This window comes from Carcharodon carcharias, assembly GCF_017639515.1.
Source record: "Carcharodon carcharias isolate sCarCar2 chromosome 29 unlocalized genomic scaffold, sCarCar2.pri SUPER_29_unloc_12, whole genome shotgun sequence".
Classification (NCBI taxonomy): domain Eukaryota; kingdom Metazoa; phylum Chordata; class Chondrichthyes; order Lamniformes; family Lamnidae; genus Carcharodon; species Carcharodon carcharias.
Genome location: NW_024470657.1, coordinates 145,391 through 161,539, shown reverse-complemented (window position 1 = coordinate 161,539; position 16,149 = coordinate 145,391). Strand labels below are relative to the sequence as shown.

Sequence of the window (16,149 nt, the reverse complement as noted above, 5' to 3'; positions counted from 1 at the left end):
TGCGCATTGGGGAGGGGCTGGGGGAGGGGCCGGTGGGCATTGGGGTGGGGGTGGGACGTGGGCCGGTGGGTGTGGGGAAGGGTGAGGGGGTGGGTGAGGGGGTGGGGTGGAGTGGGGGTTGGTGAGGGGGTGGGGTGGGGGAGGGGGTGGGTGAGGGGGTGGGTGAGGGGGTGGGGGAGGGGGTGGAGTGGGGATGGTGGGAGGGGGTGGGTGAGGGGGTGGGGGTGGGTGAGGGGGTGGGTGAGGGGGGTGGGGGAGGGGGTGGGGTGGAGTGGGGGTGGGGAGGGAGTGGGGGAGGGGGTGGGTGAGGGGGTGGAGTGGGGGTGGGGGAGGGGGTGGGGGAGGGGGTGGAGTGGGGGTGGGGGGAGGGGGTGGGGGAGGGGGGTGGGGGAGGGGGTGGAGTGGGGGTGGGTGAGGGGGTGGGGTGGGGGTGTGTGAGGGGGTGGAGTGGGGGTGGCGGAGGGGGTGGAGTGGGAGTGGGGGAGGGGGTGGAGTGGGGGTGGGGGAGGGGGTGGGGGAGGGGGTGGGGTGGAGTGGGGGTGGGTGAGGGGGTGGAGTGGGAGTGGGGGAGGGGGTGGAGTGGGGGTGGGGGGGAGGGGGTGGGGGAGGGGGTGGGGTGGAGTGGGGGTGGGTGAGGGGGTGGAGTGGGGGTGGGTGAGGGGGTGGGGGAGGGGGTGGAGTGGGAGTGGGGGAAGGGGGTGGAGTGGGGGTGGGTGAGGGGGTGGAGTGGGGGTGGGTGACGGGGTGGGGGAGGGGGTGGAGTGGGAGTGGGGGAGGGGGTGGAGTGGGGGTGGGGGAGGGGGTGGGTGAGGGGGTGGGGTGGAGTGGGGGTGGGTGAGGGGGTGGAGTGGGGGTGGGTGAGGGGGTGGAGTGGGGGTGGGTGAGGGGGTGGGGTGGGGGTGGGTGAGGGGGTGGAGTGGGGGTGGGGGAGGGGGTGGGTGAGGGGGTGGGTGAGGGGGTGGAGTGGGGTGGGGGAGGGGGTGGAGTGGGGGTGGGTGAGGGGGTGGGGTGGGGGTGGGTGAGGGGGTGGAGTGGGGGTGGGGGAGGGGGTGGAGTGGGGGTGGGTGAGGGGGTGGAGTGGGGGTGGGTGAGGGGGTGGGGTGGGGGAGGGGGTGGAGTGGGGGTGGGTGAGGGGGTGGAGTGGGGGTGGGTGAGGGGGTGGAGTGGGGGTGGGTGAGGGGGTGGGGTGGGGGTGGGTGAGGGGGTGGAGTGGGGGGTGGGTGAGGGGGTGGGGTGGGGGAGGTGAGGGGGTGGGGTGGGGGTGGGTGAGGGGGTGGGGTGGGGGAGGTGAGGGGGTGGAGTGGGGGTGGGTGAGGGGGTGGGGTGGGGGAGGTGAGGGGGTGGAGTGGGGGTGGGTGAGGGGGTGGGGTGGAGTGGGGGTGGGTGAGGGGGTGGGGTGGAGTGGGAGTGGGTGAGGGGGTGGGGTGGAGTGGGGGTGGGTGAGGGGGTGGGGTGGGGGAGGTGAGGGGGTGGAGTGGGGGTGGGTGAGGGGGTGGGGTGGGGGAGGTGAGGGGGTGGAGTGGGGGTGGGGGAGGGGGTGGGGTGGAGTGGGGGTGGGGGAGGGGGTGGGGTGGAGTGGGGGTGGGGGAGGGGGTGGGGTGGAGTGGGGGTGGGGGAGGGGGTGGGGTGGAGTGGGGGTGGGGGAGGGGGTGGGGTGGAGTGGGGGTGGGGGAGGGGGTGGGGTGGAGTGGGGTGGGGGAGGGGAGGGGAGGGGAGGGGAGGGTTGGGCCCGGTCTGTCTGGGTGGAGGTGGAAACTCGAGGCAGGTTGGAAGGTGACTGTGGTTTCAGTCAGACTGACCCTGTCTCGGTTTCTCTCAGTGCGAAGTGGATACAGGATTCAGGCCAATCAGCAGAACGATGACATGCGGGTTCTGTATTACGTGGAGAAGGAGCTCGCTCACTTCGACCCCAAGTCCCCAGGGGGACCCAATTCCAGATATGAAAACAGTAAGTCACTGCTTGTTGTGTCTTCACAGTAAATACAACTTCTGCTCTGATAGACTGGTCAAAAGTTTCTCAAACAAGTGATTTACATCAATCACGTGATTGACTGTGACTTTGGGAACTGATGCCAAACTCTGTGTATCTGTGGGTACGGGTTTGGAGCGTTTGCTATGTTTCTACCAGTGTGTGTGTGTGTTTGTGTGTGTGGGGGGAGCTGGTCTGTACCTGGGCTGGGTTTCAGCCTGTTTGTGTGTGTGTATGTGTGTGTGTGTGTGTGGAGCTGATCTGTCCTGGGTTTCTGCCTGTGTTTGTCTGTGGAGCTGGTCTGTACCTGGGCTGGGTTTCTGCCTGTGTGTGTGTGTGTGTGTGTGTGTGTGTGTGTGTGTGTGTGTGTGTGTGTGTGTGTGTGGAGCTGGGCTGGGTTTGTGCCTGTGTGTCTGTGTGTGTGTGGAGCTAGTCTGTACCCGGGCTGGGTTTCTGCCTGTGTGTGTGTGTGTGTGTGTGTGGAGCTGGGCTGGGTTTGTGCCTGTGTGTGTGTGTGTGTGTGTGTGTGTTTGCGCAGCTGGGCTGGGTTTCTGCCTGTGTGTCTGTGTGTGTGTGGAGCTAGTCTGTACCTAGGCTGGGTTTCTGCCTGTGTATGTGTGTGCGTGTGGAGCTGGGCTGGGTTTGTGCCTGTGTGTGTGTGTGTGTGTGTGTGTGTGTGTGTGTGTGTGTGTGTGTGTGTGTGTGTGTGTGTGTGTGTGTGAGTTTGCGCAGCTGGGCTGGGTTTCTGCCTGTGTGTCTGTGTGTGTGTGGAGCTAGTCTGTACCTAGGCTGGGTTTCTGCCTGTGTGTGTGTGTGCGTGTGGAGCTGGGCTGGGTTTGTGCCTGTGTGTGTGTGTGTGTGTGTGTGTGTGTGTGTGTGTGTGTTGAGCTGTGCTGGGTTTCTGCCTGTGTGTGTGTGTGTGTATGTGTGTGGAGCTGTGCTGGGTTTCTGCCTGTTTGTGTGTGTGTGTGTGTGTGTGCGGAGCTGGGCTGGGTTTCTGCCTGTGTGTGTGTGTGGAGCTGGGCTGGGTTCCTGCCTGTGTGTGTGTGGTGCTGGGCTGGGTTCCTGCCTGTGTGTGTGTGTGTGTGGAGCTGGGTTTCTGATATGTGTGTGTGTGTGTGGGGCTGGGCTGGGTCTCTGCCTGTGTGTGTGTGTGTGGAGCTGGGCTGGTTTCTGCCTGTGTGTGTGTGTGTGGAGCTGGGCTGGGTTTCTGCCTGTGTGTGTGTGTGTGGAGCTGGGCTGGTTTCTGCCTGTGTGTGTGTGGAGCTGGGCTGGGTTTCTGCCTGTGTGTGTGTGTGTGTGTGTGTGTGTGTGGAGCTGTGCTGGGTTTCTGCCTGTGTGTGTGTGTGTGTGTGTGTGTGTGTGTGTGTGTGTGTGTGTGTGGAGCTGGGCTGGGTTTCTTCCTGTGTGTGTGTGTGTGTGGAGCTGGGCTGGGTTTCTGCCTGTGTGTGTGCGGAGCTGGGCTGGGTGTCTGCCTGTGTGTGTGTGTGGAGCTGGGTTTCTGCCTATGTGTGTGTGTGTGTGGGGCTGGGCTGGGTCTCTGCCTGTGTGTGTGTGTGTGGAGCTGGGCTGGGTTTATGCCTGTGTGTGTGGAGCTGGGCTGGGTTTCTGCCTGTGTGTGTGTGGAGCTGGGCTGGGTTTCTGCCTCTGTGTGTGTGTGTGGAGCTGTGCTGGGTTTCTGCCTGTGTGTGGAGCTGGGCTGGGTGGGTTTCTGCCTGTGTGTCTGTGTGGGGAGCTGGTCTGTACCTTGGCTGGCTTTCTGCCTGTGTGTGTGTATGTGTGTGTGTTGGGGGGAGGGGGGGGGTGTTTTGCTGGGCTGGGTTTCTGCCTGTGTGTGTGTGTGGAGCTGGACTGGGTTTGTGCCTGTGTGTGTGTGTGTGTGTGTTTGCGCAGCTGGGCTGGGTTTATGCCTGTGTGTGTGTGTGTGTTTGCACAGCTGGGATGGGTTTCTGCCTGTGTGTGTGTGTGTGTGTGTGTGTGTGTGTGTTGAGCTGGGATGGGTTTCTGCCTGTGTGTGTGTATGTGTGTGTGTGTGTGTGTGTGTGTGTGTGTGTGTGTGTGTGTGGAGCTGTGCTGGGTTTCTGTGTGTGTGTGTGTGTGTGTGTGGAGCTGGGCTGGGTTTCTGCCTGTGTGTGTGTGTGTGTGGAGCTGGGCTGGGTTTCTGCCTGTGTGTGTGCGGAGCTGGGCTGGGTTTCTGCCTGTGTGTGTGTGGAGCTGGGCTGGGTTCCTGCCTGTGTGTGTGTGGTGCTGGGCTGGGTTCCTGCCTGTGTGTGTGTGTGTGTGGAGCTGGGTTTCTGCCTATGTGTGTGTGTGTGGGGCTGGGCTGGGTCTCTGCCTGTGTGTGTGTGTGTGGAGCTGGGCTGGTTTCTGCCTGTGTGTGTGGAGCTGGGCTGGGTTTCTGCCTGTGTGTGTGTGTGTTTGCACAGCTGGGATGGGTTTGTGCCTGTGTGTGTGTGTGTTTGCACAGCTGGGATGGGTTTGTGCCTGTGTGTGTGTGTGTTTGCACAGCTGGGATGGGTTTCTGCCTGTGTGTGTGTGTGTGTGTGTTGAGCTGGGATGGGTTTCTGCCTGTGTGTGTGTGTGTGTGTGTGTGTGTGTGTGTGTGTGTGTGGAGCTGTGCTGGGTTTCTGCCTGTGTGTGTGTGTGTGTGGAGCTGTGCTGGGTTTCTGCCTGTGTGTGTGTGTGTGTGTGTGTGTGTTTGTGTGGAGCTGGGCTGGGTTTCTGCCTGTGTGTGTGTGTGTGTGTGTGTGCGGAGCTGGGCTGGGTTTCTGCCTGTGTGTGTGTGGAGCTGGGCTGGGTTCCTGCCTGTGTGTGTGTGGAGCTGGGCTGGATTCCTGCCTGTGTGTGTGTGTGGAGCTGGGTTTCTGCCTATGTGTGTGTGTGTGTGGGGCTGGGCTGGGTCTCTGCCTGTGTGTGTGTGTGTGGAGCTGGGCTGGGTTTCTGCCTGTGTGTGTGGAGCTGGGCTGGGTTTCTGCCTGTGTGTGTGTGTGTGGAGCTGTGCTGGGTTTCTGCCTGTGTGTGGAGCTGGGCTGGGTGGGTTTCTGCCTGTGTGTCTGTGTGGGGAGCTGGTCTGTACCTTGGCTGGGTTTCTGCCTGTGTGTGTGTGTATGTGTGTGTGTTGGGGGGGGGGTGTTGTGCTGGGCTGGGTTTCTGCCTGTGTGTGTGTGTGGAGCTGGACTGGGTTTGTGCCTGTGTGTGTGTGTGTGTGTGTGTGTGTGTTTGCGCAGCTGGGCTGGGTTTGTGCCTGTGTGTGTGTGTGTGTTTGCACAGCTGGGATGGGTTTCTGCCTGTGTGTGTGTGTGTTGGGCTGGGATGGGTTTCTGCCTGTGTGTGTGTGTGTGTGGAGCTGGGATGGGTTTCTGCCTGTGTGTGTGTGTGTGTGTGTGTGTGTGTGTGTGGAGCTGTGCTGGGTTTCTGTGTGTGTGTGTGTGTGTGTGGAGCTGGGCTGGGTTTCTGCCTGTGTGTGTGTGTGTGTGGTGTAGGGCTGGGTTTCTGCCTGTGTGTGTGTGGAGCTGGGCTGGGTTCCTGCCTGTGTGTGTGTGGTGCTGGGCTGGGTTCCTGCCTGTGTGTGTGTGTGTGTGGAGCTGGGTTTCTGATATGTGTGTGTGTGTGGGACTGGGCTGGGTCTCTGCCTGTGTGTGTGTGTGTGGAGCTGGGCTGGTTTCTGCCTGTGTGTGTGTGGAGCTGGGCTGGGTTTCTGCCTGTGTGTGTGTGTGTGTTTGCACAGCTGGGATGGGTTTGTGCCTGTGTGTGTGTGTGTGGAGCTGGGCTGGGTTTCTGCCTGTGTGTGTGGAGCTGGGCTGGGTTTCTGCCTGTGTGTGTGTGTGGAGCTGGGCTGGGTTTCTGCCTGTGTGTGTGGAGCTGGGCTGGGTTTCTGCCTGTGTGTGTGTGGAGCTGGGCTGGGTTTCTGCCTGTGTGTGTGTGTGTGGAGCTGTGCTGGGTTTCTGCCTGTGTGTGGAGCTGGGCTGGGTGGGTTTCTGCCTGTGTGTCTGTGTGGGGAGCTGGTCTGTACCTTGGCTGGGTTTCTGCCTGTGTGTGTGTGTATGTGTGTGTGTTGGGGGGGGGGGGTGTTGTGCTGGGCTGGGTTTCTGCCTGTGTGTGTGTGTGGAGCTGGACTGGGTTTGTGCCTGTGTGTGTGTGTGTGTGTGTTTGCGCAGCTGGGCTGGGTTTATGCCTGTGTGTGTGTGTGTGTTTGCACAGCTGGGATGGGTTTCTGCCTGTGTGTGTGTGTGTGTGTGTGTGTGTGTGTTGAGCTGGGATGGGTTTCTGCCTGTGTGTGTGTGTGTGTGTGTGTGTGGAGCTGTGCTGGGTTTCTGTGTGTGTGTGTGTGTGGAGCTGGGCTGGGTTTCTGCCTGTGTGTGTGTGTGTGTGTGGAGCTGGGCTGGGTTTCTGCCTGTGTGTGTGTGGAGCTGGGCTGGGTTTCTGCCAGTGTGTGTGCGGAGCTGGGCTGGGTTTCTGCCTGTGTGTGTGTGGAGCTGGGCTGGGTTCCTGCCTGTGTGTGTATGTGTGTGGAGCTGGGTTTCTGCCTATGTGTGTGTGTGTGTGGGGCTGGGCTGGGTTCCTGCCTGTGTGTGTATGTGTGTGGAGCTGGGTTTCTGCCTATGTGTGTGTGTGTGGGGCTGGGCTGGGTCTCTGCCTGTGTGTGTGTGTGTGGAGCTGGGCTGGGTTTCTGCCTGTGTGTGTGTGTGTGTTTGCACAGCTGGGATGGGTTTGTGCCTGTGTGTGTGTGTGTTTGCACAGCTGGGATGGGTTTGTGCCTGTGTGTGTGTGTGTTTGCACAGCTGGGATGGGTTTCTGCCTGTGTGTGTGTGTGTGTGTGTTGAGCTGGGATGGGTTTCTGCCTGTGTGTGTGTGTGTGTGTGTGTGTGTGTGTGTGTGTGTGTGTGTGTGTGTGTGTGGAGCTGTGCTGGGTTTCTGCCTGTGTGTGTGTGTGTGTGGAGCTGTGCTGGGTTTCTGCCTGTGTGTGTGTGTGTGTGTGTGTGTTTGTGTGGAGCTGGGCTGGGTTTCTGCCTGTGTGTGTGTGTGTGTGTGTGCGGAGCTGGGCTGGGTTTCTGCCTGTGTGTGTGTGGAGCTGGGCTGGGTTCCTGCCTGTGTGTGTGTGGAGCTGGGCTGGATTCCTGCCTGTGTGTGTGTGTGGAGCTGGGTTTCTGCCTATGTGTGTGTGTGTGTGGGGCTGGGCTGGGTCTCTGCCTGTGTGTGTGTGTGTGGAGCTGGGCTGGGTTTCTGCCTGTGTGTGTGGAGCTGGGCTGGGTTTCTGCCTGTGTGTGTGTGTGTGGAGCTGTGCTGGGTTTCTGCCTGTGTGTGGAGCTGGGCTGGGTGGGTTTCTGCCTGTGTGTCTGTGTGGGGAGCTGGTCTGTACCTTGGCTGGGTTTCTGCCTGTGTGTGTGTGTATGTGTGTGTGTTGGGGGGGGGGTGTTGTGCTGGGCTGGGTTTCTGCCTGTGTGTGTGTGTGGAGCTGGACTGGGTTTGTGCCTGTGTGTGTGTGTGTGTGTGTGTGTGTGTTTGCGCAGCTGGGCTGGGTTTGTGCCTGTGTGTGTGTGTGTGTGTTTGCACAGCTGGGATGGGTTTCTGCCTGTGTGTGTGTGTGTTGGGCTGGGATGGGTTTCTGCCTGTGTGTGTGTGTGTGTGGAGCTGGGATGGGTTTCTGCCTGTGTGTGTGTGTGTGTGTGTGTGTGTGTGTGTGTGGAGCTGTGCTGGGTTTCTGTGTGTGTGTGTGTGTGTGGAGCTGGGCTGGGTTTCTGCCTGTGTGTGTGTGTGTGTGGTGTAGGGCTGGGTTTCTGCCTGTGTGTGTGTGGAGCTGGGCTGGGTTCCTGCCTGTGTGTGTGTGGTGCTGGGCTGGGTTCCTGCCTGTGTGTGTGTGTGTGTGGAGCTGGGTTTCTGATATGTGTGTGTGTGTGGGACTGGGCTGGGTCTCTGCCTGTGTGTGTGTGTGTGGAGCTGGGCTGGTTTCTGCCTGTGTGTGTGTGGAGCTGGGCTGGGTTTCTGCCTGTGTGTGTGTGTGTGTTTGCACAGCTGGGATGGGTTTGTGCCTGTGTGTGTGTGTGTGGAGCTGGGCTGGGTTTCTGCCTGTGTGTGTGGAGCTGGGCTGGGTTTCTGCCTGTGTGTGTGTGGAGCTGGGCTGGGTTTCTGCCTGTGTGTGTGGAGCTGGGCTGGGTTTCTGCCTGTGTGTGTGTGGAGCTGGGCTGGGTTTCTGCCTGTGTGTGTGTGTGTGGAGCTGTGCTGGGTTTCTGCCTGTGTGTGGAGCTGGGCTGGGTGGGTTTCTGCCTGTGTGTCTGTGTGGGGAGCTGGTCTGTACCTTGGCTGGGTTTCTGCCTGTGTGTGTGTGTATGTGTGTGTGTTGGGGGGGGGGGGTGTTGTGCTGGGCTGGGTTTCTGCCTGTGTGTGTGTGTGGAGCTGGACTGGGTTTGTGCCTGTGTGTGTGTGTGTGTGTGTTTGCGCAGCTGGGCTGGGTTTATGCCTGTGTGTGTGTGTGTGTTTGCACAGCTGGGATGGGTTTCTGCCTGTGTGTGTGTGTGTGTGTGTGTGTGTGTGTTGAGCTGGGATGGGTTTCTGCCTGTGTGTGTGTGTGTGTGTGTGTGTGGAGCTGTGCTGGGTTTCTGTGTGTGTGTGTGTGTGGAGCTGGGCTGGGTTTCTGCCTGTGTGTGTGTGTGTGTGTGGAGCTGGGCTGGGTTTCTGCCTGTGTGTGTGTGGAGCTGGGCTGGGTTTCTGCCAGTGTGTGTGCGGAGCTGGGCTGGGTTTCTGCCTGTGTGTGTGTGGAGCTGGGCTGGGTTCCTGCCTGTGTGTGTATGTGTGTGGAGCTGGGTTTCTGCCTATGTGTGTGTGTGTGTGGGGCTGGGCTGGGTTCCTGCCTGTGTGTGTATGTGTGTGGAGCTGGTTTTCTGCCTATGTGTGTGTGTGTGGGGCTGGGCTGGGTCTCTGCCTGTGTGTGTGTGTGTGGAGCTGGGCTGGGTTTCTGCCTGTGTGTGTGTGTGTGTTTGCACAGCTGGGATGGGTTTGTGCCTGTGTGTGTGTGTGTGTGTGTTTGCACAGCTGGGATGGGTTTCTGCCTGTGTGTGTGTGTGTGTGTGTGTTGAGCTGGGATTGGTTTCTGCCTGTGTGTGTGTGTGTGTGTGTGTGTGTGTGTGTGTGTGTGTGTGTGTGTGTGTGTGTGGAGCTGTGCTGGGTTTCTGCCTGTGTGTGTGTGTGTGGAGCTGTGCTGGGTTTCTGCCTGTGTGTGTGTGTGTGTGTGTGTGTGTGTTTGTGTGGAGCTGGGCTGGGTTTCTGCCTGTGTGTGTGTGTGTGTGTGGATCTGGGCTGGGTTTCTGCCTGCGTGTGTGCGGAGCTGGGCTGGGTGTCTGCCTCTGTGTGTGTGGAGCTGGGCTGGGTTCCTGCCTGTGTGTGTGTGGAGCTGGGCTGGGTTTCTGCCTGTGTGTGTGCGTGTGGATGTTGGGCTGGGTTTCTGCCTGTGTGTGTGTGTATGGAGCTGGGTTTCTGCCTGTGTGTGTGTGGAGCTGGGCTGGATTTCTGCCTGTGTGTGTGTGGAGCTGGGCTGGGTTTCTGCCTGTGTCTGTGTGTGTGTGTGAAGCTGGGCTGGGCTTCTGCCTGTGTGCGTGTGAAGCTGGGCTGCGTTTCTGCCTGTGTGTGTGTGTGTGTGTGTGGAGCTGTGCTGGGTTTCTGCCAGTGTGTGTGTGAAGCTGGGCTGGGTTTCTGCCTCTGTTTGTGTGTTTGTGTGTGTGTGTGTGTGGAGCTGGGCTGGGATTCTGCCTGTGTGTGTGTGAAGCTGGGCTGGGTTTCTGCCTGTGTGTGTGTGTGTGGAGCTGTGCTGGGTTTCTGCCTGTGTGTGGAGCTGGGCTGGGTGGGTTTCTGCCTGTGTGTCTGTGTGGGGAGCTGGTCTGTACCTTGGCTGGGTTTCTGCCTGTGTGTGTGTGTATGTGTGTGTGTTGGGGTGGGGGGGTGTTGTGCTGGGCTGGGTTTCTGCCTGTGTGTGTGTGTGGAGCTGGACTGGGTTTGTGCCTGTGTGTGTGTGTGTGTTTGCGCAGCTGGGCTGGGTTTGTGCCTGTGTGTGTGTTTGCACAGCTGGGATGGGTTTCTGCCTGTGTGTGTGTGTGTGTGTGTTGAGCTGGGATGGGTTTCTGCCTGTGTGTGTGTGGAGCTGGGCTGGGTTTCTGTGTGTGTGTGTGTGTGGAGCTGGGCTGGGTTTCTGCCTGTGTGTGTGTTTGTGTGGAGCTGGGCTGGGTTTCTGCCTGTGTGTGTGCGGAGCTGGGCTGGGTTTCTGCCTGTGTGTGTGTGTGTGGAGCTGGGCTGGTTTCCTGCCTGTGTGTGTGTGGAGCTGGGCTGGGTTTCTGCCTGTGTGTGTGTGGAGCTGGGCTGGGTTCCTGCCTGTGTGTGTGTGGAGCTGGGCTGGATTCCTGCCTGTGTGTGTGTGTGGAGCTGGGTTTCTGCCTATGTGTGTGTGTGTGTGGGGCTGGGCTGGGTCTCTGCCTGTGTGTGTGTGTGTGTGGAGCTGGGCTGGGTTTCTGCCTGTGTGTGTGGAGCTGGGCTGGGTTTCTGCCTGTGTGTGTGTGTGTGGAGCTGTGCTGGGTTTCTGCCTGTGTGTGGAGCTGGGCTGGGTGGGTTTCTGCCTGTGTGTCTGTGTGGGGAGCTGGTCTGTACCTTGGCTGGGTTTCTGCCTGTGTGTGTGTGTATGTGTGTGTGTTGGGGGGGGGGTTGTTGTGCTGGGCTGGGTTTCTGCCTGTGTGTGTGTGTGGAGCTGGACTGGGTTTGTGCCTGTGTGTGTGTGTGTGTGTGTTTGCGCAGCTGGGCTGGGTTTGTGCCTGTGTGTGTGTGTGTGTGTTTGCACAGCTGGGATGGGTTTCTGCCTGTGTGTGTGTGTGTTGGGCTGGGATGGGTTTCTGCCTGTGTGTGTGTGTGTGTGGAGCTGGGATGGGTTTCTGCCTGTGTGTGTGTGTGTGTGTGTGTGTGTGTGTGGAGCTGTGCTGGGTTTCTGTGTGTGTGTGTGTGTGGAGCTGGGCTGGGTTTCTGCCTGTGTGTGTGTGTGTGTGGTGTAGGGCTGGGTTTCTGCCTGTGTGTGTGTGGAGCTGGGCTGGGTTCCTGCCTGTGTGTGTGTGGTGCTGGGCTGGGTTCCTGCCTGTGTGTGTGTGTGTGTGTGGAGCTGGGTTTCTGATATGTGTGTGTGTGTGGGACTGGGCTGGGTCTCTGCCTGTGTGTGTGTGTGTGGAGCTGGGCTGGTTTCTGCCTGTGTGTGTGTGGAGCTGGGCTGGGTTTCTGCCTGTGTGTGTGTGTGTGTTTGCACAGCTGGGATGGGTTTGTGCCTGTGTGTGTGTGTGTGGAGCTGGGCTGGGTTTCTGCCTGTGTGTGTGGAGCTGGGCTGGGTTTCTGCCTGTGTGTGTGTGGAGCTGGGCTGGGTTTCTGCCTGTGTGTGTGTGGAGCTGGGCTGGGTTTCTGCCTGTGTGTGTGGAGCTGGGCTGGGTTTCTGCCTGTGTGTGTGTGGAGCTGGGCTGGGTTTCTGCCTGTGTGTGTGTGTGTGGAGCTGTGCTGGGTTTCTGCCTGTGTGTGGAGCTGGGCTGGGTGGGTTTCTGCCTGTGTGTCTGTGTGGGGAGCTGGTCTGTACCTTGGCTGGGTTTCTGCCTGTGTGTGTGTGTATGTGTGTGTGTTGGGGGGGGGGGTGTTGTGCTGGGCTGGGTTTCTGCCTGTGTGTGTGTGTGGAGCTGGACTGGGTTTGTGCCTGTGTGTGTGTGTGTGTGTGTGTTTGCGCAGCTGGGCTGGGTTTATGCCTGTGTGTGTGTGTGTGTTTGCACAGCTGGGATGGGTTTCTGCCTGTGTGTGTGTGTGTGTGTGTGTGTGTGTGTGTTGAGCTGGGATGGGTTTCTGCCTGTGTGTGTGTGTGTGTGTGTGTGTGTGGAGCTGTGCTGGGTTTCTGTGTGTGTGTGTGTGTGGAGCTGGGCTGGGTTTCTGCCTGTGTGTGTGTGTGTGTGTGGAGCTGGGCTGGGTTTCTGCCTGTGTGTGTGTGGAGCTGGGCTGGGTTTCTGCCAGTGTGTGTGCGGAGCTGGGCTGGGTTTCTGCCTGTGTGTGTGTGGAGCTGGGCTGGGTTCCTGCCTGTGTGTGTATGTGTGTGGAGCTGGGTTTCTGCCTATGTGTGTGTGTGTGGGGCTGGGCTGGGTTCCTGCCTGTGTGTGTATGTGTGTGGAGCTGGGTTTCTGCCTATGTGTGTGTGTGTGGGGCTGGGCTGGGTCTCTGCCTGTGTGTGTGTGTGTGGAGCTGGGCTGGGTTTCTGCCTGTGTGTGTGTGTGTGTTTGCACAGCTGGGATGGGTTTGTGCCTGTGTGTGTGTGTGTGTGTTTGCACAGCTGGGATGGGTTTCTGCCTGTGTGTGTGTGTGTGTGTGTGTTGAGCTGGGATGGGTTTCTGCCTGTGTGTGTGTGTGTGTGTGTGTGTGTGTGTGTGTGTGTGTGTGTGTGTGTGTGTGTGTGTGTGTGTGTGTGTGTGTGTGTGTGTGTGTGTGTGTGTGTGTGGAGCTGTGCTGGGTTTCTGCCTGTGTGTGTGTGTGTGGAGCTGTGCTGGGTTTCTGCCTGTGTGTGTGTGTGTGTGTGTGTGTGTGTGTGTGTGTTTGTGTGGAGCTGGGCTGGGTTTCTGCCTGTGTGTGTGTGTGTGTGGATCTGGGCTGGGTTTCTGCCTGTGTCTGTGTGTGTGTGTGAAGCTGGGTTTCTGCGTGTGTGTGTGCGGAGCTGGGCTGGGTGTCTGCCTCTGTGTGTGTGGAGCTGGGCTGGGTTTCTGCCTGTGTGTGTGTGTGTGGATGTTGGGCTGGGTTTCTGCCTGTGTGTGTGTGTATGGAGCTGGGTTTCTGCCTGTGTGTGTGTGGAGCTGGGCTGGATTTCTGCCTGTGTGTGTGTGGAGCTGGGCTGGGTTTCTGCCTGTGTCTGTGTGTGTGTGTGAAGCTGGGCTGGGCTTCTGCCTGTGTGCGTGTGAAGCTGGGCTGGGTTTCTGCCTGTGTGTGTGTGTGTGTGTGTGGAGCTGTGCTGGGTTTCTGCCAGTGTGTGTGTGAAGCTGGGCTGGGTTTCTGCCTCTGTTTGTGTGTTTGTGTGTGTGTGTGTGTGTGGAGCTGGGCTGGGATTCTGCCTGTGTGTGTGTGAAGCTGGGCTGGGTTTCTGCCTGTGTGTGTGTGTGTGGAGCTGTGCTGGGTTTCTGCCTGTGTGTGGAGCTGGGCTGGGTGGGTTTCTGCCTGTGTGTCTGTGTGGGGAGCTGGTCTGTACCTTGGCTGGGTTTCTGCCTGTGTGTGTGTGTATGTGTGTGTGTTGGGGTGGGGGGGTGTTGTGCTGGGCTGGGTTTCTGCCTGTGTGTGTGTGTGGAGCTGGACTGGGTTTGTGCCTGTGTGTGTGTGTGTGTTTGCGCAGCTGGGCTGGGTTTGTGCCTGTGTGTGTGTTTGCACAGCTGGGATGGGTTTCTGCCTGTGTGTGTGTGTGTGTGTGTTGAGCTGGGATGGGTTTCTGCCTGTGTGTGTGTGGAGCTGGGCTGGGTTTCTGTGTGTGTGTGTGTGTGTGTGGAGCTGGGCTGGGTTTCTGCCTGTGTGTGTGTTTGTGTGGAGCTGGGCTGGGTTTCTGCCTGTGTGTGTGCGGAGCTGGGCTGGGTTTCTGCCTGTGTGTGTGTGTGTGGAGCTGGGCTGGTTTCCTGCCTGTGTGTGTGTGGAGCTGGGCTGGGTTTCTGCCTGTGTGTGTGTGGATGTTGGGCTGGGTTTCTGCCATTGTGTGTGTGTATGGAGCTGGGTTTCTGCCTGTGTGTGTGTGGAGCTGGGCTGGATTTCTGCCTGTGTGTGTGTGGAGCTGGGCTGGGTTTCTGCCTGTGTCTGTGTGTGTGTGTGAAGCTGGGCTGGGCTTCTGCCTGTGTGCGTGTGAAGCTGGGCTGGGTTTCTGCCTGTGTGTGTGTGTGTGTGTGTGTGTGTGTGTGTGGAGCTGTGCTGGGTTTCTGCCAGTGTGTGTGTGAAGCTGGGCTGGGTTTCTGCCTCTGTGTGTGTGTGTGTGTGTGTGTGTGTGTGGAGCTGGGCTGGGATTCTGCCTCTGTGTGTGTGTGAAGCTGGGCTGGGTTTCTGCCTGTGTGTGTGTGTGTGGAGCTGTGCTGGGTTTCTGCCTGTGTGTGGAGCTGGGCTGGGTGGGTTTCTGCCTGTGTGTCTGTGTGGGGAGCTGGTCTGTACCTTGGCTGGCTTTCTGCCTGTGTGTGTGTGTATGTGTGTGTGTTGGGGTGGGGGGGGTGTTGTGCTGGGCTGGGTTTCTGCCTGTGTGTGTGTGTGGAGCTGGACTGGGTTTGTGCCTGTGTGTGTGTGTGTGTGTTTGCGCAGCTGGGCTGGGTTTGTGCCTGTGTGTGTGTGTGTGTTTGCACAGCTGGGATGGGTTTCTGCCTGTGTGTGTGTGTGTGTGTGTGTTTTGAGCTGGGATGGGTTTCTGCCTGTGTGTGTGTGTGTGTGTGTGTGTGTGTGTGTGTGTGTGTGTGTGTGTGTGTGTGTGTGTGTGTGTGTGTGTGTGTTGAGCTGTGCTGGGTTTCTGCCTGTGTGTGTGTGTGTGTGTGTGTATGTGTGTGGAGCTGTGCTGGGTTTCTGCCTGTTTGTGTGTGTGTGTGTGTGTGTGGAGCTGTGCTGGGTTTCTGTGTGTGTGTGTGTGTGTGGTGTAGGGCTGGGTTTCTGCCTGTGTGTTTGTGTGTGTGGTGTAGGGCTGGGTTTCTGCCTGTGTGTGTGCGGAGCTGGGCTGGGTTTCTGCCTGTGTGTGTGTGGAGCTGGGCTGGGTTCCTGCCAGTGTGTGTGTGGTGCTGGGCTGGGTTCCTGCCTGTGTGTGTGTGTGTGTGTGGAGCTGGGTTTCTGATATGTGTGTGTGTGTGTGGGGCTGGGCTGGGTCTCTGCCTGTGTGTGTGTGTGTGGAGCTGGGCTGGTTTCTGCCTGTGTGTGTGTGGAGCTGGGCTGGGTTTCTGCCTGTGTGTGTGTGTGTTTGCACAGCTGGGATGGGTTTGTGCCTGTGTGTGTGTGTGTTTGCACAGCTGGGATGGGTTTCTGCCTGTGTGTGTGTGTGTGTGTGTGTGTTGAGCTGGGATGGGTTTCTGCCTGTGTGTGTGTGTGTGTGTGTGTGTGTGTGTGTGTGGAGCTGTGCTGGGTTTCTGCCTGTGTGTGTGTGTGTGTGTGTGTGTGTGTGTGGAGCTGGGCTGGGTTTCTTCCTGTGTGTGTGTGTGTGTGGAGCTGGGCTGGGTTTCTGCCTGTGTGTGTGCGGAGCTGGGCTGGGTGTCTGCCTGTGTGTGTGTGTGGAGCTGGGTTTCTGCCTATGTGTGTGTGTGTGTGGGGCTGGGCTGGGTCTCTGCCTGTGTGTGTGTGTGTGGAGCTGGGCTGGGTTTATGCCTGTGTGTGTGGAGCTGGGCTGGGTTTCTGCCTGTGTGTGTGTGGAGCTGGGCTGGGTTTCTGCCTCTGTGTGTGTGTTGTGGAGCTGTGCTGGGTTTCTGCCTGTGTGTGGAGCTGGGCTGGGTGGGTTTCTGCCTGTGTGTCTGTGTGGGGAGCTGGTCTGTACCTTGGCTGGCTTTCTGCCTGTGTGTGTGTATGTGTGTGTGTTGGGGGGGGGGGGGGTGGTGTTTTGCTGGGCTGGGTTTCTGCCTGTGTGTTTGTGTGGAGCTGGACTGGGTTTGTGCCTGTGTGTGTGTGTGTGTGTGTTTGCGCAGCTGGGCTGGGTTTATGCCTGTGTGTGTGTATGTGTTTGCACAGCTGGGATGGGTTTCTGCCTGTGTGTGTGTGTGTGTGTGTGTGTGTGTGTGTGGAACTGTGCTGGGTTTCTGCCTGTGTGTGTGTGTGTGTGTGTGTGTGTGTGTGTGTGGAGCTGTGCTGGGTTTCTGTGTGTGTGTGTGTGTGGAGCTGGGCTGGGTTTCTGCCTGTGTGTGTGTGTGTGTGTGTGTGTGTGTGTGTGTGTGTGTGTGTGTGGAGCTGGGCTGGGTTTCTTCCTGTGTGTGTGTGTGTGTGGAGCTGGTCTGGGTTTCTGCCTGTGTGTGTGCGGAGCTGGGCTGGGTGTCTGCCTGTGTGTGTGTGTGGAGCTGGGTTTCTGCCTATGTGTGTGTGTGTGTGGGGCTGGGCTGGGTTCCTGCCTGTGTGTGTGTGTGTGTGGAGCTGGGTTTCTGCCTGTGTGTGTGTGTGGGGCTGGGCTGGGTCTCTGCCTGTGTGTGTGTGTGTGTGGAGCTGGGCTGGTT

At 59.2% G+C, this 16,149-nt stretch overlaps 1 protein-coding gene across 3 annotated transcripts in view; it reads left to right on the top strand.

Annotated features, from left to right (window-relative positions):
• The window catches only part of lsr (lipolysis stimulated lipoprotein receptor), a 200,819-nt gene that overhangs the window by 112,363 nt on the left and 72,307 nt on the right, over positions 1 to 16,149 (top strand). For all 3 annotated transcript variants that reach the window (XM_041181127.1, XM_041181126.1, XM_041181125.1), the window contains one exon: positions 1,820 to 1,948. In XM_041181127.1, coding sequence (XP_041037061.1) covers positions 1,820 to 1,948 — 129 coding nt within the window. The remainder of the gene's footprint in view (positions 1 to 1,819; positions 1,949 to 16,149) is intronic.